This window comes from Bos indicus x Bos taurus, chromosome 8 (genome assembly GCF_003369695.1).
Source record: "Bos indicus x Bos taurus breed Angus x Brahman F1 hybrid chromosome 8, Bos_hybrid_MaternalHap_v2.0, whole genome shotgun sequence".
NCBI lineage: Eukaryota > Metazoa > Chordata > Mammalia > Artiodactyla > Bovidae > Bos > Bos indicus x Bos taurus.
In genome coordinates, this window is record NC_040083.1 from 5,500,379 (window position 1) to 5,525,305 (window position 24,927).

The 24,927-nt window shown below is 42.4% G+C and overlaps 1 protein-coding gene across 2 annotated transcripts in view; it reads left to right on the plus strand.

Annotated features, from left to right (window-relative positions):
* GALNT7 (polypeptide N-acetylgalactosaminyltransferase 7) overlaps positions 1–24,927 on the plus strand; it is a 136,003-nt gene that overhangs the window by 95,172 nt on the left and 15,904 nt on the right. Inside the window, exons 3-6 of one of the 2 annotated variants that reach the window (XM_027548945.1) lie at positions 14,221–14,387; positions 18,877–19,007; positions 19,248–19,327; positions 21,775–21,957. In XM_027548945.1, coding sequence (XP_027404746.1) covers positions 14,221–14,387; positions 18,877–19,007; positions 19,248–19,327; positions 21,775–21,957 — 561 coding nt within the window. Of the gene's footprint in view, positions 1–14,220; positions 14,388–18,876; positions 19,008–19,247; positions 19,328–21,774; positions 21,958–22,106; positions 22,290–24,927 lie in introns of both variants that reach the window. The other variant, XM_027548946.1, reaches the window with a different exon arrangement.

Here is a 24,927-nt window from a genome sequence, read left to right on the forward strand (position 1 = left end):
AATCACTCACTGAGCGATGAAACATGGAACAGGGGATGACTCAGTAAACATTTTAAGGAATGTTTGCAAAGTGTGATCTTCAAATCAGTGTTGAAGTTAAATTCCCAACTTGGTCTCCACACAACTGTTACACTGACTTGTGTTTTGGTACAATGCCATTGGTCTCCACTGACAGCCTCCATGAAAACAGCCCAGGAGACTCATCACTGCCTTCACCATAAGGAGGCCCCCCAGGGGGAAAAAAAAATCCCATCTGGTCTGCACGCCAAGTATATTGTACTTTTTTTTGCACAACTGGTTTGTTAAACACAGCCCTGACCAGGTTTCACTGCTGGAAAATTCAAGCCAAATTGTGACCCATCCATTCTCAGTATGGAGCGGAGGTGGGGTGCAAGGTCACCGTGCCGTCCAGGTCAGGAGGGCAGGGGGGTGGATGTGGTCCGAGGGTCTTCTCTGTGAACGGCACTCCGGGACTGTGCATGCAGGACCCCTTGGCCTTCTGGTACGCACTTTTTTTTTTTTTGGCTGCACTGGGTCTTGATTGCAGCATGTGGCATCTTTAGTTTGTGGCATGTGAGCTCTTAGTTGCAGCACGTGGTATCTAGTTCCCTGACCAGGGATCAAAACCAGGTCTCTGGCATTGGGAGCTCAGAGTCTTAGAGACTGGGGCACCAGGGGAAGTCCCCTGGTATGTGCTTTTAAAGCCTTGTTTTTCCTTCCTCTTTTTTCCCTTCAGCCTTTCTTTCTTCATCTTTTCCCTCTCCTCTATTTTGAAGTTTTATATTGTTGTATCCTGTGTGTCTTCATAAGCTTCTTGAAGTCCTTTGTGGAATAAGGCACAGTGTAAATTAATAAGTTACAGATGCAAACCAGCATTGGTCGATGCCCTTAGCATCATTATATCCAGGCCATGGCACCCAGATCCTTACTCCTGTAGCGGCGCTTGTCTCAGCTCAGATCTATCGGTGTTTAAGCTGGTGCTTCTGTAAAGTCAGAACATGGAATGCAAGCTCCTGTGTGAGCTGAGAGTCCAATATAGCTGGAAGCATATGGCTTCCACTGTGAAATGTTCTTTCTCATTTCCCAAGGAGTTTTAGAGAAATGCACAAGAACATATGTCCAGTACTAAAATTCCCTGCCAGATTTTTTTTCCCCTAAATTGTGGTTTGATATTTCAGATCATTAAGTAGACACATCTGTCCAAGCATGTTTTCCTTTTCAAGAAAAAAAGATCATTTGAAGACAGCTACCCCGTGACAGAGTCAGCTTTCTTAGTTTGCCCGGACACACTTGGTGCCCTTGGCCCTGGAATCAGGCAGAAATTCATCCACACAACTGAGTGCCACCGTCTGTTCACCACCCTGTATCCCCTGGGCGTTGAGTGAAAATAGAAATTCATTTTCCTGTTTGTTTTTAAGCATATATTGGGGAGTGTGTGTGTGTGTTAGTTGCTCAGTCATGTCCAACTCTTCGTGACCCTATGGACTGTAGCCCGCCTGGCTCCTCTATCCTTGGGATTTCCCAAGCAAGAATACTGGAGTGGGTTGCCGTCCCCTCCCCCAGGGGATCTTCCCAACCAGGAGATCGAACCCAGGTCTTCCATGTTGGAGGCAGAGTCTTTACCATCTGAGCCACCAGGGAAGCCTGATGTTGGGGAGTATTTCTTAGTAAATCTATGGTTTAGGGAAAATAATCTTCAAGTCAAAGCATTCTCATCTAAATCTTGGCTTGTCACTAGCTGTGACTTTGAGCAAGTCGTGTAACTCTAGTGCAGCCCCGACAGGAATATTCAGGTGTGACCATGTATGTACCATACAGCCTGGTAGAAATGCATTTCCCAAGCCTGGGATGAAATGAGATCACGGTCACTAAGAGGAAAAATGGCACTTATGGCAGAAAGTGAAGAGGAGCTAAAAAGCCTCTTGATTAAAGTGAAAGAGGAGAGTCAAAAAGTTGGCTTAAAGCTCAACATTCAGAAAACTAAGATCATGGCATCCGGTTCCATCACTTCATGGCAAATACATGGGGAAACAGTGGAAACAGTGTCAGACTTTATTTTGGGGGGCTCCAAAATCACTGCAGATGGTGATTGCAGCCATGAAATTAAAAGACACTTACTCCTTGGAAAGTAAGTTATGACCAACCTAGATAGCATATTGAAAAGCAGAGACATTACCTTGCCAACAAAGGTCTGTCTAGTCAAGGCTATGGTTTTTCCAGTAGTCATGTATGGATGTGAGAGTTGGACTGTGAAGAAAGCTGATGGCCGAAGAATTGATGCTTTTGAACTGTGGTGTTGGAGAAGACTCTTGAGAGTCCCTTGGACTGCAAGGAGATCCAACCAGTCCATTCTAAAGGAGATCAGTCCTGGGTGTTCATTGGAAAGACTCATGCTGAAGCTGAAACTCCAGTACTCTGGCCACCTCATGCAAAGAGTTGACTCATTGGAAAAGACCCTGACACTGGGAGGGATTGGGAGCAGGAGGAGAAGGGGATGACAGAGGATGAGATGGCTGGATGGCATCACCAACTCAATGGACATGAGTTTGAGTGAACTCTGGGAGTTGGTGATGGACAGGGAGGCCTGGCGTGCTGCGATTCATGGGGTCACAAAGAGTCGGACACGACTGAGTGACTGAACTAAAGAAGGAAATTACCACTTACTTGGCTCAAACATGATCCATGGTGCTAGGATTTTAGCTCCCTCAAATTTTTCCCAGCTCCTTTGAGAAAGAATCTTCATGGACTCCTCCCTGCAGGCCTACCAGCCAGTGCTCCCAAAACCTGAGATCCCTGGTGCCCCCGCTTGGTGTCCTCCACATAGGGACAGAGTGCCCCCGTGGAGTCACTCTGGCACCTGACACCTGTGAGATCCTTGTCTTCCCAAGAGCACCTCTGAGCGTAGAGCACGCCCTTTACCCTTGCTTGGCTTGTCAGGATGCTAAATAAGCCAGAGCAGTGGTGGGACAGCACAGCAGAGATGCAGGTGTTCTCGGAGCGTCCTGCATGGTCTCCACTCCAGGGTTTGTGTGCACCATCCCAGGTCGCTGCAGAGCCCCAGGGCGATGTAACCTCAGGAAGCATCTGGCTCTTTGGAGATGGGAATTCCAGCCGCGCTCCGACTGTCTGAGGGTCACTGGCCACTGAACTGTTCTGGGTGAGGACTGGACAGCTGTCCCCCACTGCCTGCAGGAAGCTGGGAAACTGCCTGCCAGAGGAAAGAAAGAAAGAAAGTGAAGTAGCTCAGTCGTGTCCAACTGTTTGCAACCCCATGGACAGTAGCCCACCAGGCTCCTCCATTCATGGAATTTTCCAGGCAAGAGTACTGGAGTGGGTTGCCATTTCCTGCCGGAGGAGGGTAGCGGAAATGGAAATAGGACAGATACAGGCTTTTCAGCGGAGAAGGCAATGGCACCCCACTCCAGTACTCTTGCCTGGAAAATCCCATTGATAGAGGAGCCTGGTAGGCTGCAGTCCATGGGGTCGCTAAGAGTCAGACACGACTGAGCGACTTCACTTTCACTTTTCACTTTCATGCATTGGAGAAGGAAATGGCAACCCACTCCAGTGTTCTTGCCTAGAGAATCTCAGGGACAGGGGAGCCTGGTGGGCTGCCATCTATGGGGTCGCACAGAGTCGGACACGACTGAAGCGACTTAGCAGCAGCAGCAGCAGGCTTTTCAGAGAGCCAGAGCTCACGGGAGGCCTTGCCGTTTGTTACGTGAGATACATAGAGCCGTGGTTCTTTGTAGGTAAAGGTCTTGCTGTTTGTCGTGGGAGATACATAGAGCTGTGGTGTTTTGTAGCTTTCTGCCTTAGAAATGAGCCACGATGAACTACAGAATTTCTGATCCAACTCATTCTTCTCTGCGAAGAATTTCCCCCTTTCCTCCAATACATCGTCACTTGGACATGAGATAAACCTGAGCCCCTCAACTCTCAGCCCCAGAAAACGAAGTTGAGATGCAACTGCCTGGTTGGAACTGGGGAACTTGTCTTAAAAGCTTGCACAGGTGGCCAGCCTGTGCTTTTTAATTTAGATTGGACTGACTGGGAGCGTGAACCTGATGGAGGTTACAGGCGTGCTGAGCTGCAGCCATCCATCAGCCCTGCCTTCTGACCATTCTGGTTTCTTGCCTCCCAGCCGTGAAATCAAAAGACGCTTGCTTCTCGGAAGGAAAGCTATGACAAACCTAGAGAGCGTATTCAAAAGCAGAGACATCAGTTTGTCAACAAAGGTTCATATAGTCAAAGCTATGATTTTTCCAGTAGTCATGTACGGATGTGAGAGTTGGACCATAAAGAAGGCTGAGCACTGAAGAATTGATGCTTTCAAATTGTGGTGCTGGAGAAGACCACATATTTAGTCATACGTATACTAATTCTTGTATCCATTTCCCCCCAAACTCCCCTCCTGTCCAGGCTGCCACACGACACTGAGCAGAGTTCCCCGTGCTGTATATAGTAGGTCCTTGTTGATTATCCATTTTAAATATAGCAGTGTAGTACTGTCTTAATTTTAATCTTCAAGGGAAGACTGATTGATAAGAACATTGAGGAAAAGTAACGAGACCATCCTAGAGTTTCTAATAATTGAGGAGAGGGATACAAAACTCTTCAAGAAATAGAGGTAGAGTTTTCAGGAAATGATTAAATACAAAATAGTTTATCGTGCTTCAATTTTATGTGCCAAGTGAAAAGAAAGAATATATTATCAAGAAGGGACTAGTTTACATTGGGGTGAGAATAGAGGAGCCAATGAAGAGCTGTGTTCCTTGTTTCCCCAGACATCGCTGGGAGAGGGGGCCCACATCTGAACTTGGTCTGTTCAGCAATCCCTATTGTGAAAGTGGAAGCAGGCAGCTTTCAAAACCAGCAGGATGCTCAGATCTCAGGCTGGCCAAGCAACCTTCCAGCTGTAACCGGTTTTTCATAGTCAGCTGAATTAGATATTATTTATTCATGAAGCCTAAATACATAAAGGCTTTTTATGAAACTACAGATATTTAAAAAAAAAAAAACCTAGCTGGGACAGTGTAAAACAGAAGAAAATTGCTAATAGGCATGTCATTTTATGTTATGAAATCTATTTTTGGCTTTTTAAGTTACAGAAAAGTCACTATGAAAATTCTTCATTCTGGGGACTTCCCTGGAATCCAGTAGTTAAGACTCTGTGCTTCCAATTCAGGGGTGCGGGATCAATCCCTGGTCAGGGAACTAAGATCCCATATGTCATGCAGAAGTGGCCAAAAAAAAGGAAGAAAGAAAATTCTTCATTTCTGTCTTCTGATACAAGTACCTGGCCCACAGAGCTGTCATGGAAATATTCTGTAAAATTACTTTAAGAAAAACACCACAGGGTAAACAATGTCCTACTGTATAGCACAGGGAACTATATTGAATATCCTGTGATAAACCATAATGGAAAAGGATATGAAAAAGATATATTTCATATTCCCTGGTGGCTCAGCAGTAAAGAATCCACCAGCAATTCAGGGAACGCACAAGATGCGGGTTCAATTCCTGGGTCGAGAAGGTCCCCTAGAGGAGGGCACAGCAACCCACTGCAGTATTCTTGCCTGTAGAGTCCCATGGACAGAAGGGTCTGGCGGGCTACTGCCATAGGGTCCCAAAGAGTCAGACATGAATGAGAGACTTAGCACACATGCATATAAATCTGAATCACTTTACTGTACAGCAGACATTAACACAACATTGTAAATCAACTCTACTTCAATAAAATAAATTAAAAAACAGAAAACGCTGCAGCTTGAATCCCTGCAAACCAGTGATCTGAACGTGAGCATGTGTGGCCAGAGCAGGTCTGTGATAACTCACCCTGGAGCATGGTGCCCTGGACGTCACAGGGCCATTAAGGTCTCTTGGAAAATAGAGTGCCAGAAAGGAGAAATCACTCACGAGTCTATCACAGAATGCTCCTTTTTCAGCATGGCCTCGTATTTCTGTCAGTCCTCCTTCTTAAAACTTACCGTGATTCTATGGCAGTAAAGCGAGAGAGATGCTGCAGAACAGACAGTGTGACTTCAGCACAGGCTGCTTCTTCCAGCTCTGTCTTCTGGTCCAGGCTCTGCATCGTCACCGGCTCTGACTCTGTGCGCCCTGCCCAGCAGCTTCCTCTCCCAACAGGAAGTCAGCAGAGCTGCCCAAAGAGCTAAGCTTTGTCCTGAGCCTGCCTTCGGGCTGATGGGGGCAACTGAAGGCTTGTGATTAAAGGTCACTCAGTCTGTGGGGGCTGCAAGGTCTCCCAGAACAGGACCTGACAGCCTGCAGTGTAGACCCCCTCCGGCTGCTCCTGTGCCCCAAGGGGTTGCCCTTTCTCCTGGAGCATCCAGCGATTGGAGGTTACCGTGTCCGAGTGGTATTGGCCCCTGTACCCTCCATCTCTGCCGTCCACTTCTGGCTCCCAGATGTACTAATCTTCCTCACCTGCCTGCCCCAGTGTCCCTCCTCAAGCTTCCCCACTGTGGGCGCTCACTCATCTACACTTGGGCTCTCATGGGTACAAAGGACCCTCTGAGCCCCAGGACCAGGCCCTGGCTTGAGTCCAACAGCCCATCACTTACCTGCACTTCTTACCCCTTACGTGGTGGCTCCTGGAAGCCCTGGATCTTAATTGTGCTGACAGCAGGTGGAAACATCTATGCTCTCTGGCTCCATCTAGAGGCTAGAAGACTGCAAACAGGAGGTGGGAAGGGACTACCTAGCTCCCTGCTGCCTGAATATCCCCAGCATCATTTCTGTCCTATACTGCAGCCTCCCCGCCTGGCCTCTCCCCTAAAGTTCAGAAACAGAAGCTAGGCTCAAGCCCCTCCTGCCATCTGCTTTTTTTTTTTTTAATTGGAGCATAATTGCTTCACAATGTTGTGTTAGTTTCTGCCGTTCAGCAGAACAGATCAGCTATACGTATATATTGTTGTTGTTCAGTTTGCTAAGTCGTGTCTGACTCTGCGACCCCGTGGACTGCAGAATGCCAGGCTTCCCTGTCCTTCACTATCTCCCAGAGTTTGCTCAGATTCATGTCCGTTGAGTCAGTGACGCCATCCAACCATCTCATCCTCTGTCACCCCTCCTCCTCTTGCCCTCAGTCTTTCCCAGCATCATGGTCTCTTCCAGTGAGTCCTATACATATATCCCCTCTTACTTGGATTTCCTTCCCATCTAGGTCACCACAGAGCATTGAGCAGAGTTCATGTGCTATACAGTAGGTTCTCATTAGTTATCTATTTTATGCATAGTAACAACAGTGTATATGTCAGTGAGTTGTCATCTGCTTTTATTCTGTCCAGTATCCATCTGCTTTTATTCTGTCCTGCCACCTGCTTTCCTCCAGATTTTCAGCCTCCCCCTGGAGGAGCATCTGCCTCCCCTTTCTTTCCCACCCCCACCTGCCATATGGACTGACTTATTCTTGAAAGTACCTCAAAATAGGAGCACTGTGGGGTGGAGAGTGGACATTACTCAGAGGAGAAAACACATCCAGAGGCATTTCAGATATATCCACAAAGCAATCCGATAAATATTTATGGAGCAGCTGCTCTGTGTTAGAAGCGGGTGAACAAAACAGATGAGGTTCCTGTCCTCACTGAGCTTACAGTCTGGAGCCTTTTGTAGGAAAGATTCCCAGGGAAGGGCATAGAGATTTACATGTAAGAATGACCACTGTCACCGTAGAGCCAACTGAAATGTCCATCCGTAAGGAGAAGGTCACATAGGTGATAGAGCAGCCATACTATGGAATGTTATACAATAGCTTCCAAGAATTAGATACTCACATGGAAGAAGAATTTGTACATACGCATCTGAATAGATCTGTACATATACACAGACACATGTTTGCATGTCTGCGTGAGTATAAAGAAATCTAAATAAACGCAACTAGTAACAGTGATTTCCTCTAGGAGGTAAGATTTGACACAGCCGGGGAGAGGAGCAGGAGGGAACTTTTACCTTTACTTTATAAACGTCTCTCTTGTTTGGATATTGTGCAACAAATTCCGTATTGCTTTTGTAATTTTTTCTCCATTTTTAAAAGAGTTTTATATAATTTTAGAGGCTACTTTCCATGTATGGTTCTTACCAAATATTGGTAAGAATATTTGGTAAGAATATCCCCGTGTTGTACGATCCATCCTTGAGCCTGTTTATCTTAGACCCAGTAGTTAGCTCCTCCCACTCTCCCGTCATTGACCCTCCCCCAGCCACTGGGAACCACTAGTTTGTTCTCTGTATCTGCGAGTCTGCTTCTTTTTTGTTATATTCACTAATTTGATGTATTCTTTTTAGATTCCACATATAAGTGATATCATAAGTATTTGTCTTTCTCTGTCTGACTTATTTCACTTAGCATAAAGTCCGTCCATGTTGCTGCATATGGCAAAATTTCACTCTTTTTGTGACTGAGTAGTATTCCATTGGGTAAATACATACACATGTATATATCTATCCCACGTCTTCTTTATCCATTCATCTGTTTATGGATAGTTAGGTCATTTCCATATCTTGGCAATTGTAAATAATGCTGCTGTGAACATTGGGTGTGCTAAGTCGCTTCAGTCGTGTCCGACTCTGTGACCCCATGGATAGTAGCCGGCCAGGCTCCTCTGTCTCACAGGTGTTAGATAATATCTCCTTGTGCTTTTCATTTGCATTTCCCTGATAATTAGCGATATTATACATCTTTTCATGCTCTGGTAGATCATCTGCATTTCCTCTTTGGGAAAACGTCTATTCAGCTCTGCTGCCCATTTTTTTAGTTGGATTGTTTGTTTTTTTGATATTGAGTTACATGAGCTGTTTATATATATTGGATATAAATCCCTTACCACTCATATCATTTGCTGATATTTTCTCTTATTCAATAGGTTATATTTTTGATATGTCAATAGTTTCCTTTGCTGCACAAAGCTTTTAAGTTTAATTAGATCTCACTTATTTTTGTTTGTATTTGCCTTTAGGAGATATACTTGAAAAAATATTGTTCTTTGTGTAATTTTTAAGACAAAGAAAATAGGAAAAACATATACCGAGGGTTGTTGTTACTGGCAGGTAAACTGGTTTATGAGGGCTTCCCAGGTGGCACTGTCTGTTAATCGCTCAGTGGCGTCCAACTCTGCAACCCCACGGACCGCAGCCTGCCAGGCTCCTCTGTCCATGAATTCTCCAGGCAAGAATGCTGGAGTGGCTTGCCGTTTCCTTCTCGAGCGGATCTTCCCAACCCAGGGGTCGAACCCAGGTTGTCTCCCACATTGCAGACAGAGCCTCTACTGTGTGAGCCGCCAGGTGGCGCTAGTGCTGAAGAATCTGCCTGCGAATGCAGGAGATGCAGGAAGATCCACTGGAAGAGGAAATGACCCTCCGCCCCAGTACTCTTGCCCGGAGAATCCCATGGACGGAGGAGCCTGCTGGGCTGCAGTACACAGTCACAAAGAGCCGAACACGACTTAGCAACTGAGCTCCCACACAATCTAGTTTACATCTTTGGAGTTATTTCCACACCTTACATGGTTGAGAGAAGATGGGGAAATCGGGCAACTCACTCTCTTCCACCTCTTGTCGCCCTGTCCTGTAGGAATGCATGTCCCCTCCCGACGGTCTCCCTCTCATCTTCATTCTATCCTCTTCCTCTCTTCCTTCATCCCCTCTATGTTTTCAACTCCTCTCTGTCTCCCATTCAAAGTCCTCATCTGGCTTGTTTCCCCAAGCTGTCATCTTTTGCCATAGAAATCAGCAAATTCCAAATTTCCTCCCATGATGTAAATATTTTCACCAGTTCTAGTATCTGCTATAAATCAAAATCAATATCTTTCCCATCTGGTTCTGCTTCTTTAAGCCTAGTGGAAGAAAATTATTGCCTGAATCTCTTATCAGAGTGTTTGTTTTTATAGTTTTTTTTTTTTTTTTTTTTTTTCTTTTTTTGAGGGGAGATCATTGTCCCTTCCCATCCAAAATTAAACATACCTGCCCGGGTTAGTTTCTATCCAGAAACACTCATCACATCTTTCAAGATCTGCAGTCCTCCACAATGTATTTTTTTGTTTGTTTTTTCGGTGTGGGGGATGGCGATGAAAAATATATTTGTGCACACTTTTCTATTTCCCACACTTGGGACATCTTTATACCTTTCATATTGCTTTTTATTTATATATTTACTTTTAACGCCAATTAACAATGTTGTAATAGTTTCAGGTGGACAGTGAAGGGACTCAGCCATACCTGTTCATGTATCCATTCTCCCACAAACCCCACTCCCATCCAGGCTGCCACGTAACACTGAGCAGAGTTCCAGGTGCTATGCAATAGGTTTTTGTTGGTTATCTGTTTTAAATATAGCGTGACCTTCCCAAAGTCCTTAAGTGTCCCTTCCCCCCGGCAACCGTGAGTTCATTTTCTAAGTCGGTCAGTCTCTTTCTATTTTGTGAGTTCACTTGTGTCATTTCTTTTGAGTCCACAAAGAAGGGATGTCACATGATAATTCTCCTTCTCTGACAGACTGACTTCATTCAGTGTGACACTCCTAGGTCCATCCATGTTCCTGCAAATGGCCTTATTTCCTTCTTTTTAATGGCTGACTAATATTCATACACGCACACACACGTCACATCACATCTTTATCCATTCCTCTGTCGATGGACATTTAGGCTGTTTGCATGTCTTGGCCACTGTAAACAGTGCTGCAATGAACATTGGGGTGCATGTATATTTTCAGGCCATGTCTTTCTCTGGGTATATATGCTTCCCTGGTGGCTCAGATGATAAAGAATCTCCCTGTAATGTGGGAGACCTGGGGTTCAATCCCTGAGTTGGGAAAATTCCCTGAAGCAGGGAACGGCTACCCACTCCAGTATTCTGGCCTGGAGAATTCCATGGACAGAGGAGCCTGGTGGGCTACAGTCCATGGGGTCAAAAAGAGTTCGCTACTACTATGCGACTTTCACTTTCACCTTTCATGCCTAGGAATGGGATTGCAGGGTCATATGATAGCTTTATTTTTAGTTTTCTAAGGAACCTCTATACTATTCTCCATAGTGGCTGTACCAATAGAGAAATGCAAATCAAAACTACAGTGACATATCACCACATTGGTCAGAAAGGCTCTCATCGAAAAATCCACAAACAACAAATTCTGGTGAGGGTGTGGAGAGAAGGGAACCCTCCAACACTGTTTGTGGGAATGTAAACTGGTACAGCCATTACTGTATTTTTTAACTTGTTATTCTGAAAGAGCATGTGGCCCTTCCCAACTTTGGAAAGTCTGCTTTAACTTGCCAAAGGGTGTCTTGCCCTCCCAGTCCATTTCTGGGGTATCTCCAGGCTGCACAGGGCAGGGAAGAGGGGGAGAGGAGAGAGCTCCTCTCACATAATAAGCTCAGTGAGTGCCTTGTATTGACATTATATTCAGTGTCATTATTAGTTCTCAGACCTTAAATCACATCTTAACCATTCATGGATAGGTATAGCTAGTATTTTTTTTTCTTTTATTTTACATTTAACAAGATTTCCTGTTAAACCCAAGACAGCCTAGATTTATGTCCTGGCTTCATTGCTTTCTGAGTGATATTAAGCAGCCATTCATCTCTGAGCCTCAGTCATCTCATCTGTAAAATGGGGAGATTAATAGTACTAACCTCATAGTGGTTGTTATGAGGTTAAATAAGTCAATAAAGTAAAGCACATGGGATAGTGTCTGACACATAATAAGTATATGCTAGCATTTGCTATTCGACTGAAAATGCCCTTCCTTGTAAGTTTTCTTCTTCACTATTTTTCAGATTTTAATTCTACCTTCCAAAGACATAGCTCGTCCATCTACTCATTTTTTATCTGAGTCACGTGCACACAATTCATTGCTGTGCTTTTATCTTTTCCTCCCCACTTCTCTGGTCTCAGTGCTTTTTAAATCATCCTTCTAGTCTCCCCTTCACCCCATGGCTCCAGGACGCCTTCCTGGCCACCTGTCTTGAAACTGAATGAGATCACCTGTCAAATGCACCATGGTTTCCCCAATGACATAGTCGGACTTCTCTTTCATGTCTCGCCATCCTGTAGGACCGTGGGCTTCATGAGAGCAGAGAGCACGTGTGCTCCTCCATGCTGAGCTACTGTCTAGCTCAGAAGATCCCATGTACTTAGGACTCCTTCAACAAGGAAATGCAGATGTAAGAAGTAAGAAAAAAATGGATTCCAGACTCAGTCTGCATTTCTGTAAAAACAACCTCTTAAGAACAGGAGATGGTGCAGGATAGGGAAGCCTGGCGTGCTGCAGTCCGTGGGGTCACAAAGAGTTGGACACAACTGAGTGACTGACAGCAACAAAGAGCACACACAACTGAGAGTTTGGAAAGGGACCCAAACACCTGGAGATAAAGTTGTTTGTGTCTCTATTGGGCCAGGTCTTATTTTAGATAATGATGGTGTAGGTTATCAAGCTGATAATGTTCGAGACCGCTTTTATGGTTTTCAATTTAACCTTGGGAATAAGCTTGTTTATTACTTCATGGAAAGCTTTGGAATTAAAAAAACCTCTTTCCTTTCCACTCATCCAGAGGAAGATAATAAGCACCAGATGCTAGTTTTGAAAACTAACTCCTGCAGAAAAAAAACAGGTCTCAAATTGTTCTTATTTGCCTGTTGTATTCTTATTATCTTGTTCTCCCATATCCAATGAGAAAAAGTGTATGTGTGTGTGTACATACACACATATACATCTATACACATACACTTGTATATGCATAGTATGGGTGTGATTGTACCTTGGTATCCACCAGCAGATAGGTTCCAGGACCCCTTTGAATACCAAAGTTTGTGGATACTCAAGTCCTTGACACATAACCTATACACACTCTCCCATATACTTTCAATTGATTATTTATAATACCGAACACAATGTAGGGCTTTCCAGGTGACTAAATGGTAAAGAATTCTCCTGCCAAGTATGAGACATGGATTCAGTCTCTGGGTTCAGAAGATCCCCTGGAGAAAGAAATGGCAACCTACTCCAGCATTCTTGCCTGAAGAATCCCATGGACAGAGGAGCCTGGCGTTCTACAGTCCATGGGGTCACAAAGAGTTGGACACAACTTAGGGACTAAAAAAACACAAAAACAAGGCAAGCACTATTAAATAGATGCCCTGGCAAATTCAAGTTTTGCTTTTTGGAACTCTCTGGAATTTTTTCCTAGTATTTTTGATTCACGGTTGACTCTTCAGATGCAGAACACACAGATATGGAGGGTTGACTCTGTGTGTGTGTGTGTGTGTGTGTGTGTGTGTGATGGTTCTGTGAAATTCACTGAACCTCCCCTGGTTCCCCGAGTCTTTATCAGGCCCTGTTTTGGGATTCCTTCCAATTAGAGAAAGGCTTCTGCAACATTCTTCCCGCTACAGTTGTTTCAAGCAATTTTGTGTAAAATAGTTAAAGCCCCTTTAGCCAATCTAATAACTCTAAACACTATTAGAACTTTGTTTATTCATCCAGCAGTTAATTTTGGAATGCTTCCTGTATCCTCAAGTTCAGCCCATTTAATTTTTTTCTGAATGCTTTAGCCCTATTAGAACAGGACGGCTTTCAAACACAGCAGTACAGTGGTTTATTCACAGCAAGTGAAATAAATCCCTTGCACTAGAAGCTCGAGTTTTAAAACAGAAAATAACCAAGCTTGAAGACCTGAAAAACAAACCTTAATACCATCCCCAGCTAAGAAGCATAAATTCACAAATAAGTTCTCTTTGTCACAGTAAGTGCTGGTTGGTGAAGAAGTAACTTGAATATGAGTAACTTCATCTCACAGCAGCTTCTCTCTTCTACTGTGGGTTTCTGTTAAAATATAAAAGGTTATATTTCATTCACTTCGGCCATCTGATGTGAAGAGCCAACTCATTGAAAAAGACCCTGATGCTGGAAAAGATTGAAGGCCGGAGAAGGGATTGACAGAGGGTGAGGTGGTAGGATGGCATCACCAATTCAATGGACATGAGTTTGAGCAAACTCCAGGAGATAGTGGAGGACAGGGAAGCCTGGCTTGCTGCAGTCCATGGGGGTCTCAAAGAGTCAGACAGGACTGAGTGACTGAACAACAAATTTCATTTACTTACCTTAAAGTCAATAATATTTAATCCAACCAGAAAACATAGTCATTGTCAGTTGGAACCAAGCATTGCAGATTATCTCTGAATAAACATGATGAAATGTTCCTTTTGCAGATGCAAGTACTGGCATTACGATGAAAACCTGCTCACAGCCAGCATCATCATTGTCTTCCATAATGAAGGGTGGTCCACCCTCATGAGAACAGTCCACAGTGTAATTAAAAGGACTCCAAGGAAATACTTAGCAGAAATCGTGTTAATTGATGATTTCAGTAACAAAGGTAATGGCTAAGGGATTGACATTCAATCTATAAAGTAAGTTTAAATTATAAACAGTCGCAAACATGTAATTTCAAAATAGTGTAGAAATTAATGGTATCTATTGATAGCATCTATAATCAACAAGTTGGCACTGTGCCAGACATTGTATGTAAATTAGTTTCTTTAGTTCTGACAGTAATCCTTGTGAGAGATATTGTTCATTTTCATTTTGCACTCGAAACTAAGACATGTTAAGTAACTTGCCAGAGGTGACAGGTAGTAATTAACAGCTGCCTCCCAATCTATAGTCTGCACATTTAATCACAGTCTTATACCATACCAATTCTTTGGGCCTTGGATTTTATAAAAATTTAATTGTAAAGGTAATTCATTAAATGACTGAAAAAATGCAGTGGCATGTATGTTGTAATGTCACCTAAAGCCCTATCTAAATCTATATACTGAGATCTATATACATTTTAATAGCTTTATTTTGCATTTGAATGATGATGCAAACATTGACTTTGACCAGAAACCATGGGCTATTTTGTTTATAATAGAAAATATCTACTAAAGCTTCCTTTGTTCTATATTTGATTGAGGATATTTGGAAACAGTGTTTTATTTTTTATTCTTCTTGTGGAGTGAGCGCTAATGCATCTATGGTGGCATCAGTTAGTCTTGGTTCCACTTGACAAGGGAGAGATTGAGCAATAATTTTCCAGTTAAGTGGGGTGGGGTCTTTTAAGTTAATTTTTTTTTCTTCAAATAGATCCATTATTGTAAGCTGAATAAATATTCTTAGTGACATAAATATCAAAAGATAGATAATGCTACAGTCCAAGGGACTCTCAAGAGTCTTCTCCAGGATGTCAGAAAAGAAGTCAGAACATGATCAACATGAAAAAAAAAAACATTTAAAATGGCTTTAAAAAAGCTTCCTCCAAAACTTAATATAGAACTCTCCAAATTCTAAACCAAGTTTATAAACCTCTGCTGTTTTTGAAAAGACATGACCAGAATCTTGATCTTGCACACATTATATTAGCATGGAGAGAAATAGAAATATGACCTACTTACTTCCTTTTCCCCTCCTCATTATACACCTAATCACTTTCTTCAACTAATCACAGCAGAGAATTTATAATTTTAGAGTAAAGAGCAGAGAGAATGTATAACTTTAAATTTTTCAGTCATCAAATGCCTTTAGCTGAGACATCTCGGTTGCAATTTTCTATGGTAGGAATATTTTCATTATGAATGCTATTCCTGTCTCAAGATAAATATTTGATAATATGTTTTTAAGTGATATTGTTGGTGCCAACAGTGTTTTAAATTTAGCAAAACTTAAATCTACAAAAATAACAGAAATTCCATGTCATGCTTGTACAGATTTTAAGAACCACTACATTATTAATACAAGTTAAAAAGCTCAGCATAGTCTTTAAAAAAGTGAAGATACATCATAAGATGTTTCCCATTCTAAAATCTTGCTTTCTTGCTTGGCCCAAGAAAAGAACAAAATTTTGTGGTTAAGTTTTTTATCCAGTTTAATTTTTGTGTGATCAGTGCTTCTATTGTTCCAAATCTCTGACAGCCTTTTGTAACACATTTAAAAGGCAATTATACATAGGATCTTCTTCACTCAGAGTGCAGAGTCGTTGGTTGGGGCTACCCTTGGACAGAAGTTCAGAAAGTCTTTAATTACTTCTCCCAATTTCAAAACAAGCTTGACATCTGTCAGCCCTAGCCTCAGTAAAATTATACAAAATTTGGTAAACATGACTTGACTGAAAACTAGGTTTGTTTTCTTTCCCCAGTATATTCATTAATTAAAACTTTGAGTTATAATTTTTTTCTCTGAAAGACAAAACACTTAACTAATTAATATAAAACCACACAGAAGAGGTGGCTGCTCAGAAGCCTCGAGTTTCTGGAAGTTACAGTGTCCTCAAAACGCAAGGGTTTTGGGCCTTTAAACTAAGAACACCCCTCTCCACCTGTGCCTCCAGCAAAGGGCTGCAGAGACCATGCATCTTTGCAGGGCTTAGCAAAGAAGGCTGGAAGAGCACTTCTGCTCACAACTACTCATCATTTCCTCGTGCCTCCTATTGGTTATAGCAAGTCACGTGGCCCAGCAGTGGTCCCAAGCTGGGCAGGATGATCACCCCCCAGGAGAGGTGTTTCCTATTTGGGACTGGGATCCCTCCGCCTCTGTGTTGGCATCTGTGAAACCCTATGGTGGCCAAGTTATCTTACCTAGAAATAGATTTAAAGAACAGAAACAGGTTTCTGACAATAACAATTTATTTTAGATTTATTTAGATAACATACGTGAAAATACCTAATGCAATCCAGAAGGGCTTTAGGAAAAAACCAACTTACAGCTGTATTGAACTAAAAAAAAAAAAAGGTAAAGTAAGAGCTTTAAAAACAAAACAAAACAAAAAAACCTTTTATTGAAGGGAAAATTACCAAGACTTTCTGGGGAAAAATAGTAACTCAGCATGAGAATTTTATTTATAATTCTCATTAAAACTGGATGCCAAAATAGAGAAAGGAAAATTTTTTCTTCTCAGTTTTGAATACGCATGTGTGGGTGTCTTGCTAATTATAAGCTCCTTAAAAATGAGTGAAGTATTAAGTGTACAGCTTGATTTGCCCAGTAACCACTAGCTCATCACTAAATACAGCTGTTTTTTGCCTTTTTTTTGTATTAGTGGGCTAAAATTTTAAACAACTTAAAAAGAACGTTTGTGATTCAAGAAACGTCTTTAAGAATCCAGGAATTAGTTGTGGCTGTGATGAACCAGTTTTATGGGTTCATAGCGATACAAACAAAAACCGTTCTGTTGCAGCTCCAAAGCCAAGATTGAAAGTTTAACAAATGTATCTTGTTTTTTAACCCCAAATTTTCTCTACCAAATTACAAACATATGTATGTATGTGTATGTGTGTGTGTGTGTGTGTGTGTGTGTGTAAATATATAGGGCTTTCCTGATAGCTCAGTTGGTAAAGAATCCACCTGCAATGCAGGAGACCCCAGTTCAATTCTTGGGTCTGGAAGATACCCTGAAGAAGGGATTGGCCACCCACTCCAGTATTCTTGGTCTTCTCTCTGGCTCAGCTGGTAAAGAATCCATCTGCAATGGGAGAGACCTGGGTTCAATCCCTGGGTTAGGAAGATCCTCTGGAGAAGGGAAAGGCTCCCCACTCCCATATTCTGGCCTGGAAAATTCCTTGGGTTGTATAGTCCATGGGGTCACAAAGAGTCAGGTGCGACTTTCCCTTTTCTTTTCATATGCATACTTGTGTGAGTGCGTGCTCAGTTGCTTTCGTTTCAGTTGTATCCAACTCTTTGTGACTTTATGGTCTGTAGCCTGTCAGGCTCCTCTGTCCGTGGAATTCTCCAAGCAAAAATACAAGGGTGGGTAGCCATTTCCTTCTCGAGGGGATCTTCCCCACCCAGGGATTGAACCCGTGTCTCCTGTGTCTCCTGCACTGCAGGTGGATTCTTTACTATAGAGCCACCAGGGAAGCCCATATACACATCCATACATATGTAAATGATATGTGTATTTATTAGATAAATGTGTAAATATTTATTTATAAATTTATAAATATTCATAAATATAAACACATGTTTATAATATATAAATAAATACTTATAAATAAATGTTTACACATACACACTTGTTGGGGGCTTCCCAGGTGGCGCTCATGGTAAAGAACCTGTTGGCTAATGCAGGAGACGTGAGAGACACAGGTCAATCTCTGGGTCCAGAAGGTCCCCTGGAGAAGGGAATGGCAACCCACTCCAGTATTCTTGCCTGGAAAATCTCATGGAGAGAGGAGCCTGGTGGGCTCCAGTTTATAGGGTTGCAGAGTCAGACATGACTGAAGCGACTTAGTGCACACACATGCACACACGTGTTGATGCTTAAACTACAGAGAAGATGGGATTTTTTTATTATTGTTATTTGCCAGCTTGATGGGTACTATATTGATCATCACATCAAGACTACTCCTCTCATCACTAATTGTAGGGGGAGGATGGCTCAGAAACAAATGTTAACCTATACCCTGTGTGGATTCCAAGAGGCTATGTAATGTTATCCATAGTGCATCTTCAGAAATCCTGAACCATTGCTTCTGCCAAAAGCCAAAGAACTATTGTGCCTGAAAGCTTCTACATAGGATATTAACATTTGAATTGTTTTAAGTTTTCATGTCAGTTGGCATAGAGAGAGTTTATTTGTTCTGTATGTTTAGAGAGAGTTTTGATCATTCTCAGGCTAACTATTAATAGTTCTCCATAGGTGTATTAAGCTCAGAATTTTAACTTTAATAATACACTTCACCTTGCTTCTCTATATGTTAACATTGAGCATGCTTCTGTGTAAAATTACTGACCTGTTGCCTATCCTTGTTTCTTGAGAAAAATGATAGCTTAACTGGTTTGTAACCACAAATATAATGTATAATATTGACTGAGTTTTTTATTCATAGAACACTTAAAAGAAAAACTGGATGACTATATTAAACTGTGGAATGGCCTAGTCAAGGTATTTCGAAATGAGAGAAGAGAAGGTTTAATTCAGGCACGAAGTATCGGTGCCCAGAAGGCCAAACTTGGACAGGTAGGAAACATTCAATATCTTTTGTGTCTGTTTTGGATTTTGTAACTAAAAGATCATGTACATTTTTAGGTACCATTTTAATTTTTTAAAATTGAAATGAAAATGCTAACTTAACCAGACAACTTAAATATCAAAATCGACACTATGGCCAGCTTATCTTAGCATCTAGTTTAAAATTGTACGTGATAGATGATGTCCTGTAAGTGGGGTTTTTTTCACCCTGCCTCTTTTTTTTTTAAGGTTTTGATATACCTCGATGCCCACTGTGAGGTGGCCGTTAACTGGTATGCACCGCTTGTAGCTCCCATATCTAAGGACAGGTAACATTACCTTGCTTTTATTTCCTTCCCTGGTTGAAAAGTAAACCTCATCCTAGAAGGACAAATAATATTCCCATCCTGATTTCATTTCTGTTCAGTGTATCAAGTTACGTGTTGAGTATTATTTTCTAGCTAGTTGTATCCCTGAGTGGAGCTTGGCGGAAACGTGGGACCGATTCAGATGCAGGCAGTTAGACGTTTGGAATAAGCCCAGCACATCTCACTTAGAATCTCCTTATGGTTGGGTCAGTAAAGAGACTTCCTCCAGCTCCACAAGCTTGCTCTAAGAGTAATGTTAACTGCCCCCTCCACACTGTGGTAACATTCTGAAGACTTGAAGGAGCATGCTTTGAAATTATGCCTATTTGTTTTTGTATGACCTTGGAAATTATTATTTTACATAGTATGGGCTAGCTGTCCTCTGTGTCAAAGCCTTGGATTTCCACATGACCTTTAAAGTTTAGACGTGGATACAGCTGTCCCATGGGAACGTGGTGATCACTGTTCAGTTTACATCGGATCTGAAACGTTGACAGCAGTACCAGTCTTCTGGTTCCCAAAGCCTTCCCTGCTTTTAGTCCAGAATCCTTACTATTTCAGAACCTAGAAAAAATAAAGGGGACTTCCCCGGCAGTCTAGTGGTTAAGACTCCATACTTCCAATGCCGGGTATGTGGGTTCTATCCCTGGTCGGGGAACTAAGATCCCACAGCGGCCAGAAACAAAGAATTAATTAAAATGAAAGTTTTAAGAAGGAAATAAGACATGTCCCTGTGTCTGTGGCCTGAGTCAGAGGAAGACCTTTCAGAGGACTGTATCATCCCAGGATCTATCAACAATGTTCTCACTGCAACCCTGCAAAATAGATATTATTACCTCTCTTTAACTAAATAGGATGCCGAGACTGAGAGAAATTCATGAATTTGCCCCAACCGGGACAGTTTATAAAGAATCCAGCTGAGATCCCTCTGGAACACCTTCCACTGCATACTTAAAAATCCGAGAATCACAAGACTCTCATGAGGAGAGATAGCCAGCCTTCCCCTCTCCTGGTGAGAGTGGGCAGTCCTCTGAGATGTAGGCAGGGTGAGTGAGGTCATTCCACCGGACCCTCGACTGGCCCGCAGGAGTCCACAGGCGGGAATAAAGCCCCTGTGTCGAAATCCTGAGCCCCAAGGATTTTCCCCTCTTGGTTTCTAAACATCTAAAACGCACCTTAACCGTGGTTGGAAAAACCTGTAATCTCCATTTTGGGAGATGCCTTTTAAAACCCTTTCTGATGAAATGAACACGAGAACAAGCAGTGTACCAATTATCTGAGCAGAGTTGGCACTATACCTAATTAGTCATATACCACTAGCATTTTTATGAAGCCCAGATAAAAGGTATTTTTTTTTTTTGCTCCAAATTCTCAGGCCACTATTTATGCTATTCAGCAGGTTTTGAGGGATTTTTGTGTTTTTTTTTGTGTGTGTGTGATAAAAGCTAATTTTTTGCAATAAAAGAAGTAGGATAGAAGATCAAGTAAATGTATAGAAACAGATTTTCATAATAACTTCTTCCAAAGAAGTAAAAAGCAGCAGAGTTGGGAGCACTGCTGACAGTGTAGCAGGTATTATCTTTCTACACACACACACTCATTTTTTTTTTTTTAAGAAACTGTAATCTTTATTTATATTTGTTCTGTGTCTTAGGCCAGGCCTTATGAGGCAGGTGGGCTCTTAAATTTCCTGATAGTTCCCCGACCAAGGATCGAACCCATGCCCCCTGCATTGGGAGTTTGAAGTCTTAACCACAGGACCACCAGGGAAGTCACACACACACACACACACACACACACACACACACACTGATTTTGAATGGAGGGGCAAGGAGGGGAAAAAAATGGGCAGGGAAACCTGAGAAATAATGTGAAGTTACCAAGAGAGCGTGCCTGTAGGACCAGAGTGACAATGAGGAAGCGCTGCTAAGTTCAAGGACACAGCTCTTTGTCCCCAACATTTGTCTGTGAGCCCAGGGACGTCCCCTCTCCCCTTCTCTTATGAAAACAGCCTCCTTGACTTTTTAAGGCATTCGTTCATGTCGACCTCCCATTAGATATTAATGTCCCCTGCTGCTGTTTAGTTGCTAAATTGTGTCCGACTGTTTTGCAACCCATGGACTGTAGCCTTCCAGGCTTCTCTGTCCATTGGATTCTCCAGGGAAGAATACTGGAGTGGGTTGCCATTCCCTTCTCCAGGGGATCTTCCTGATCCAGGGGTCGAACCTGCATTTCCTGCATTGTAGGTGGATTCTTTACTGTCTGAGCCATTAGGGAAGTCCTAAGGTCCCTTAGTGGGGAAAAAAAATAGAGCAACCCAGAATAACAAGAGATAATACAGATAGACCTGCTCAACTAGTAAGTGTTGGGTTTCTTAAATGCTTTTTCATTTTCTGTAAATGTTTCAGAACCACATGCACTGTGCCTCTAATAGATTACATAGATGGGAATGACTATTCCATTGAGCCTCAGCAAGGTGGGGATGAAGATGGTTTTGCCAGAGGGGCCTGGGACTGGAGTTTGCTATGGAAGCGAATCCCCCTGAGTCACAAGGAAAAGGCCAAAAGAAAACATAAAACTGAACCTTATCGGTAAAGCTCACTACTTCCTCTTTTTAACATGGAATGTTTCTCTCTAAGTACTTTTTTTTCTTCCTTCCCCATGTCCTGGTGTAAACACGTGGGTCCCCACACGCCCTTGCATTTCATCTTTGCTGCCATCCATCAACAACACAACACAGAACCATTTGCACTGTGCCGCTCATAGATGTCATAAATGGCAACACATATGAGATTGTGCCCCAAGGGGGTGGTGACGAAGATGGGTATGCCCGAGGAGCATGGGACTGGAGTATGCTCTGGAAACGGGTGCCTCTGACCCCCCGAGAGAAGAGACTGAGAAAGACAAAAACTGAACCATATCGGTAATCACTAAATCACTTACCTTTTTTTCTTTTCTCCAGTCGCTGCTAACCTATTAACCTCTTGCCAAGCTAAATATATATATATATATATATATATATATATATATAAATATAATTAACACTGTAGATGCTGTCTCAGACTATGAAAGGATTTCTTTCTTTGTGCTGTTTCAGGGGTTTAAATTCACCCTTTCATCTTTGTGGTTGCTTTCTTCTTAAAAGCAAGCTCCATTTGGGGGCAGACTTGGAGGGTGGGCATGTTTTATGGTATCAGTTCCAAATACAGGTGAAAAACAAGAAAAGTTTTGCAGTCTTAGGTTTTTGTTTGTTATTTTGTTTAGTCGCTAAGTCATGTCTGACTCTTTTCGACCCCATGGACTGTAGCCCGCCAGGCTCCACTGTCCATGAGATTCCCCAGGCAAGAATACTGGAATAGGTTGCTATTTCCTCCTCCAGGGATCTTCCCGACTCAGGAAGCAAACCCATGTCTCCTGCATTGGCAGGTGGGTTCTTTACCACTGAGCCCACCTGGGAAAGTGGACTAGACATATAATTCTATAAGTTTAAAATGTGTAAACTTTACTTACTATCCAAGTTTTGTATCTCCTTTGATGCCTTGGAGGGTAGTATTAACAACAAAAGGCAGTAACAAGATTTTTTTTTCTTTCTTTTGTTTTGTATGCTCTTAAATAGTAATTTTATGCCAGTTAAATTTGATGAATAAAAATACATGACTTGGGAAATGTTACACAGAATTCCTTTATGACTTCATTCTCAGAAGAGCATTTGATTAAAAGGAGACGTTTTTCCAGAATCTTCCTTTCTCCTTTCTTGTGCCTCTTCAAATAGAAAAATTTATGTTCTTCTCTCTTTTTTGGTCTTTTTACTAGAACATTTTTACCATCTTTTAAAGAGTGGCCCCAAATGAATTGTTTAGTTAGATGCTAATGTAGGTTTCTAAATGTGTCTAATTTTATTTTTTTGATCTTATGGTTCTGCTTTTGGTCTCTCTCTTCCTGTTGCGCTACTGATGATGCTCGAACTCAGTTTGGGGACAGTGTCCGATGTCATGCAAAAAGCTGGTGGGGTCTGGGCATGTCGTGATACCAGGATACTGAAATGGCAAACATAAGGAAATTATACAACCTTTCAGCTTTATGTGACATTTTCCAAATTTGTTTGAGGTTTTGTTTTTTTTTTTTTCCCCAAAAATTGTCCAAGAGCCTACCACTAATCTGTTTAACCTGACTCACAAATAATTCTGGGAGGGAAAAAATAAGGGATGGTGACTACAGGTATATTCCCACCAAACCCATGGGCTAGTAAAGAGAATTTTTTAAAATGTGCTAGAAAAATTTAAGGAAGGTTTACCTTTAAATAACTCACTGGCTTTCACATTAAGATACATTTTTCAAATATGTACTGAGATAACTGGGAATATGTTTAAAGATCAAAAGGGCATAGTCATAATAATGTTAAATGACAGTTAAATAAACGTGGTGTGAAAATATAACCGAAAATGCACCAGTGCTATTTAGTGAGTTCAGCTGCATACTCTGAGAAGAAAAGCCTTTTGAGAGGATGACTTTCCCCTGACGTGATGACATTTCCTTTTAATGAGCTGTGTTCCCTCGTGGCACTGAACACGCAGCAGGCGAGACAGAAATTAAACAGTTCACTACACGAATGACTGTGGAGCAGAGAGTACGAGTGGTGAGAAGCAAAGCCCAGAAACTGTTCCTGAGGCCGAGCCCTGAGGGATGAGGAGCCTGGGCCCTGGGGCAGGAGGGGGTCAGCACAGCAGGGCGGCGCTACCCGGCTGCCTGATGGGGCTCCGGTGGGGCAGGAAAGAGGACGCCATCAGGGTTCTGTCCATGGGCTAGGATGGCAGCAGTGAGGCTGGGAAGAAGTGGCTTCACCGTGTGAACCCACTATGTGAGTTGTGGTGCAATCAGCGGGAATCGGCGATAGATTGATATCAGGTGTGCTGATGAAGAGGCTCCAATGGAGGGACCTACCAAAGATTCGTATGCAGCGACAATCCTTTGTTCCCGAGGGAACAGGATGAAAATTATTCTCCTCTAACTTCTGATGCTGGGAGGGGCTCACCATAGAAAGCTACCAAGTCTTTTTTTTTTCTCTTGTCGCTAAAAAGTACCCAGTTCAGGATCGCACTCAGAAAGGCCCACGAGTCACCCTCTGGCATCCCTGCGTCCTGACACAGTAAATAACTCTGTCTCATTCTCCTGTGTCACTTCCGGGCCACATTTGCAAACTTACAATGAACCCAGGCTGTCCTCCCACGAGCTACACCCTTATTTGGCAAACCCCTGAGCTATAAAATTTCAAAAATGAGATACTACTTTCATGGTGTATGGTTTCACTCATCCTGGAATGACTCATAAATCATTGCGGGAACATTTAGCCAGCCACGGCTTATGGCTCAGTCCTTTTGAGGAGTGAAAGCAAAAATTCTGTTTTAACTCACAAGGCTTAATTTTTAAGTCAACCAAGGAACCAAGATGCCCTCTAATGGCGAAATGATGTAATGCTCTAATTTGTAATGAAATATATCATACCATTTCAGTTAAAAATTGTAGTGAATTCATAAGAAATTATGAACAGAATTGCTTGGTGA